The sequence below is a fragment of the Podarcis filfolensis genome, assembly GCF_964270895.1.
Source record: "Podarcis filfolensis genome assembly, chromosome: 10".
In the NCBI taxonomy this organism is placed as follows: domain Eukaryota; kingdom Metazoa; phylum Chordata; class Lepidosauria; order Squamata; family Lacertidae; genus Podarcis; species Podarcis filfolensis.
The window spans coordinates 30,011,812-30,017,250 of record NC_139612.1 but is presented as its reverse complement, the minus strand read 5'-3'; the positions used below and the strand labels follow the sequence as shown (position 1 = coordinate 30,017,250).

Genomic DNA, 5,439 nt, shown 5'->3' with positions numbered 1-5,439 from the left:
TTGTTGAGTGACGTATCTGTTTGGTGATCATGACACATTGATTTAGCTTTGTGAGGAACAGCTTAAAATTTTGTAAAAACAACAACACATCCTGCATCCACATAATGTTCTGAAGTGTACACACCGCTTGGCAGCAAGGGGCGGGACACCTCACTACACAAGACCACTGCGTGTTGAAATTACACAAGTGCTGCGCTCTGTGGCCATTAGCACAGTTCTGACTCCCTTTGAAGTGCTTTTAAGAACACAAGCACAATTAACACTTCATCTGTTTTATGGGGCCTTATGTTCTACAGTGGTACCTTGGGTTAAGTACTTAATTCGTTCCGGAGGTCCGTTCTTAACCCGAAACTGTTCTTAACCTGAAGCACCGCTTTAGCTAATGGGGCCTCCTCCTCCTGATAACCTGGTCTTACACTATTTAAGGCTTTAAAGGGAACAATCAACACTTTCATTGGCTCTTTGAAAGCAGAAGAGGTGGTGCAGAGTATGTCCTGTATATTCCTCTGAAAAATGTATTGTTTAGCCTGCACATGTAACTCAGCAGCTGTTTTCTATGAGTTAAAGCATGGGTAGGCAACTAAGGCCCGGGGGCCGGATCCAGCCCAACTGCCTTCTAAATCCAGCCAGCGGGCAGACCGGGAATCGGCGTGTTTTTACATGAGCAGAATGTGTGCTTTTATTTAAAATGCATCTCTGGGTTATTTGTGGGGCAAAGGAATTCGTTCTTTTTCCTTCTTCAAAATATAGTCTGGCCCCCAAGGTCTGAGGGACAGTGGACTGGCCCCCTGCTGAAAAAGTTTGCTGACCCCCGAGTTAAAGCTTCCAGATCATCCTTAAAAGACAACATTTAGCGCACGTGACAGTAACCAGGGCATGAATAGCTATGCATAATAAATAGCATGAACACTTCAATAAATAAAATGTCTTTGTTAAATAGGGGAGGGGGAACCCCAACACCCATGACCACCCCAGTGGAAGCTGGTTGCTTTACCTATAGTGAAACCTCAGGAAAAACCCAAATTAGCACTACAAATTATCTTACGATTGTAACATTTAATGCAGAGAGAGATCCCAAGCTACTGAAAATTCTGGGCCTGCTCCGTGGTTTCTGAAGTGAGATTTGAATAAAGAAACTATACAGAATGTCATGTGTTCTTTTTCATGATGATTTCTACGAGAAATCACTTTACAGCACACCAACCTATTTTTCAGCATGGTTTAATTTTGTTTATCATTCATTTGCTTCGCTTTTGTAACAGAACTCCAACTTCAGTTGGGTTGCTCTCACTTAATAAAGCTCTAAAGACTCCAGCAGCAATGATGAATCTTTTATAACCAATGAAGGTCTGTGGTTAAGTTTTCGTTAGATGTTATAGCATCATGTTAGAGCCCTGAAAAACAATTTTGGATAAATGCAGGCCCTGCAGTTTCTCAAAGTATAAAGGGTTGTGATAATAGGCAATGTCTACAATATGACAACTCTCTCAGATTCTAATGGGCCATAGCTGCTTAATGTGTTAAGTACCTGCCATCCCTAAGCTGAAGAATACTTGCTGCAGGCTTGGTTGTGCCTTTACTAGGATGCGTGATTTGAATTTGTAAGGAATTTTCCTGATTGCTGGAACGTGAACAAATGGTTTGCTTTTTCTTATCCTTGAACATAGCAGAATTTTGTGTCCTGGGAAAGTCACTATCCATCTCTGGCATGTGGAAGTATAACTGTAAAAACAACAAAAATAATGTAAATATTGTACCCCTCAACCTTGGAGACATTGAGGCAAATTTAGCTGGTGTCAGATGCCTGGTGCTGATTCAGGATACTGCTGTTGCGAAGTCCCATCAAGTTAGCAAAGATTGTAGCCATTAACTTGTAGTTGGAAGTACTATAAACTTAAATCAATAATTAAACAATATCGGTGTCAACTTCAGCTTTAATGATGGAATTACAACTTGCTATAACAACTTCAGAGGGAATCACTAAGGCTTCCCTATTTAAAAAAAATCAAAATAAATAGTACAAGTTTGTTTTTTTAAAAAAGAAAACATTTTTTCAGTGTTTTCCACATCACCCTCCAGTCAGCTACTACCAAAGTCAAAACATAAAACAGTTTGCAATGCATCTTTGACAGATTGAGAACCTGACAAGAAAACAAAATTAAAGCCTTCCAAAAAACCCTACCTTTGGATCAATGTTGACCTATTCTTTGAAGCTTTGGGTTTTTAAAACAAAAAACAAAAACAAAACACCTGTAGTAACCAGTGTGTTTTCAGCTTGAGACTGCTTGGAATATAAATCCTGTTATTCCTGCAGTTCATAAAACACACCAAGAGAAGATGTAGGGGTAAGGAAAACACAAAGTTCAAGTAAAAATAATAATAATTAAGATTCACATACTTGTAGATTGTCATTTCTAGACTGAAATACAGTATTTAAATTTCGCGCAACCTGATTAATATTAAAATTCCAAACATCAACTTTTTATGAGTTTCAATAGAATTAAGTGACTCCGAAGGCCAGTTTAGAATTCAGCTGCTCCCAGATGCAAGGCATGAGCAAAGAGCTAAGCCAAAATGCACTCCTCTTCCCCAGTTTACCACATCCAAGTTGGGCAGCCATTTTGGAACTGTGCACATGAGAATACGAACACAAATCAGGGTGGGGTTTTCTCCTGACTTGCCGATGGCATTTCTTCCACTGCATACAGGATATTCTGCTTCCTAGCTCTGATGGTGTCCATTCTGAGGCCAAAACGGGGGTGGGAAATGTGAGCTTTCTTCCCTTACTCCACTGAATTCTTAACCCAGGAAGCCAACCAGAGTGGAAGCAGGAAGCAGGGCCCTCCTGCCGTCACTCCAATCTGGCTTCAAGACAGGTGCAGCCTTTCCCAACCTGTGGGTCCCCAGAGGTTGGACTACAACTCCCATCACCCCTAGTTAGCAAGGCCAGAGCTCAGGGATGATGGGAGTTGTAGTCCAACAACATCTGGGGACCCACAGGTTGAGAACCGCTGTAAAAAAAAAAAGCTGCCATTTTGAAACAAAGCAACAGCACTCAGAAATGGGAAAAATAAATGAAAATGCAGTGGAAGGAACAAAAAAAAAAATGAGGTGGGGGGGGGTCACCACCGTTGTTGTTTTTTGTGGGGTGGCGCTAACCTCTGCACCCCTAATTTTGGCAGAAAGGGCTCAGTGATTAACTTTCGGCTCTGCTCTAGTGAAAATTCTCTTTCTGTGACAATGCTTTATGCAGAAGCCATGTTTGATGCATCTTGCTAAGAGGATGGTGCCACTGTGCGCAAAGTGTACACACTCTGCCAGTTAATGGTGTGTTCCTAGCAGGGTATATACCCTTGCGCACAACTGGCCAACATGTGTGCCATAAGAAGCATTTAAATGTTAACACTTCCCTCAACAAAGGGCAAAGGCTTCTGGGTGGCTGGCACATAGAAGCAGTTAACACCTAAACCTTTCCGATAATGTGACATAGCCTTTGTAGAAAAATAATTCCAAAACTGATGTTCAACGCATAACCTGCACCCACTACCCTATGTGACTCTTGATTAGGTCTCCAGTAAAAAACAGTAAGACACACACAAAGCACTACAGTATTACACATGAAATAATAATAAAAACTCCAACAAGATATGCCTTTGATTGATACCTAATTCTACTTTTAAGTTATTGCTAACCATTTAATATATCACGATTGTCTTGGCAAGTCTGAGATTAGAACCTCTCCCTCAAACCTCAATATTTTGAGGGGAATAAGCAGCCAAAGTTTTAAAAACAATAAAAGGCACACTTTTCCAAGAGAACATATGTCTTGGAGTTGGATATAATCCCCACCAGGTGTCAGCAACTGGCAGATATTACTCAGAAATTTCAAAATTAATGCCCAAATAATTCAAAGGGAGTGGGGAATGGTTGCTGCTCACGATTCCTTAAATTATATAAATTAAAGTTACTCCAAGCCAATATCTTTTTTTCCCCTGGGTGGCCGCAAATATAAACTTGGAAGTCTTTTGATACATTTATATAAAGGTTTGAATTGCACACCCATTTCTTTGATTTCATTTACACCTTATATACTTTAGATAAAAATAGTTCTGGAAAAAAATGCAGTTACAGTCAAAATTCTTCCTCTTCCAATTATTTACCATGGTTCAGCAGCATACAGAATCCTAGCCAGTTTTTCAAAACTTGTATAGTTTAAACACAGAAACCAAACCAGAGATAGCTCAAGTTGCTCACAGCGCAGCTACTTTCCCTCCTAGCATACTTAATTCAGAAAGATTTTCTTACTTCCTTGGGTTTTTAAATAAAACCAGGAGAATGGCACTATTTTGCCTCTTTCTAAACAAAGGTACAAAGTTTTGTGGTGAGATTAAGGCAACTGCACCTTTCAGCATTGCAACAGTTGTGGATTAATTCTTTAAATGCTGTTTTTACTCATGAAAACCTCAACCAAGAATCTGAGTGTATTTTAACAGCACATGCAAGACTGTGACTAAAGTGTGTTGCTAGTCGCACACAGCCTCTATGCAATTCAGCTTTTACTATATTTAGTAAATTCTCTCTCAATAATAGCATCTGAATATATTAATTTCAGTAATACTAATCAGCATAAACACTCAACCGTCTTTACAACACACTAACCAACTTTTCTCCTGTTCCAACATTCTCACTTCTCTCCTCTCTCACCTTCTTTTCTACTTCCCCTCTACCTTCTCCAGCTCAGACTACTTCAACACCTTCTGCATAACATTTGGGACACAATTGTTCATCCCTTCTACAAATAAAAATAATACGTATTTCAAAAATATCAGAAGAAAGGTAGTGCAAAAATCAATTTTGGTATCAAATAGTGTGATAATCCTTATTCTAAACCGAGCTGAGATTTATAATAAAATCTAACTTGCACACCCCTTTAAGTTTCAAAAGCTACAAATTATAATTAAAGCACATAATGTCTCGTGTTTCACAGGGTCTTTGAAAACAGATTCATCATACAATCACATGATGCAATCTTGAAAAGACTCGTGAAGTACGCACACAACACAGGTCTGCAAATATTGCAAATTCCCTTTGCTGCTACCTGCAAGATGTAAAAGTATGTCAAATTTACAGAACCACCTCTATGATAACAAAAAAAGGTCATATGTTTTAATGACACAGGTACTCTTGCTCTTGCTCTGGGGGTTGGCATGCTATGCAATATTTGGTGATTTGTATTTTTCCTGAGTGTTCTTTGGCCCTATTTTAACCTGGTTTCCAGACTCCACCGAGGGCTTCTTCAAGTTTGTCTCTGTATGCTGCGTAGCGTCTTTGTAAGATTTGCAGCTGCTCATCTTCTTCCTTGTCCAGTATACGCAAGAAGTTCTGTAGTTCAGGAACACTAAAGGCTTCCCACTGTGGAGGGGAAAGGGGATTACAAAA

At 39.6% G+C, this 5,439-nt stretch overlaps 1 protein-coding gene across 4 annotated transcripts in view; it reads right to left on the bottom strand.

Moving 5' to 3' along the window:
• Positions 1 to 1,916: 1,916 nt before the first annotated feature.
• The window catches only part of RASSF3 (Ras association domain family member 3), a 64,688-nt gene continuing 61,165 nt past the window's right edge, over positions 1,917 to 5,439 (bottom strand). For 3 of the 4 annotated variants that reach the window (XM_083574690.1, XM_083574691.1, XM_083574692.1), the window contains one exon: positions 1,917 to 5,412. In XM_083574690.1, coding sequence (XP_083430816.1) covers positions 5,263 to 5,412 — 150 coding nt within the window. In that variant the 3' untranslated portion in view covers positions 1,917 to 5,262. The remainder of the gene's footprint in view (positions 5,413 to 5,439) is intronic. The other variant, XR_014539290.1, reaches the window with a different exon arrangement.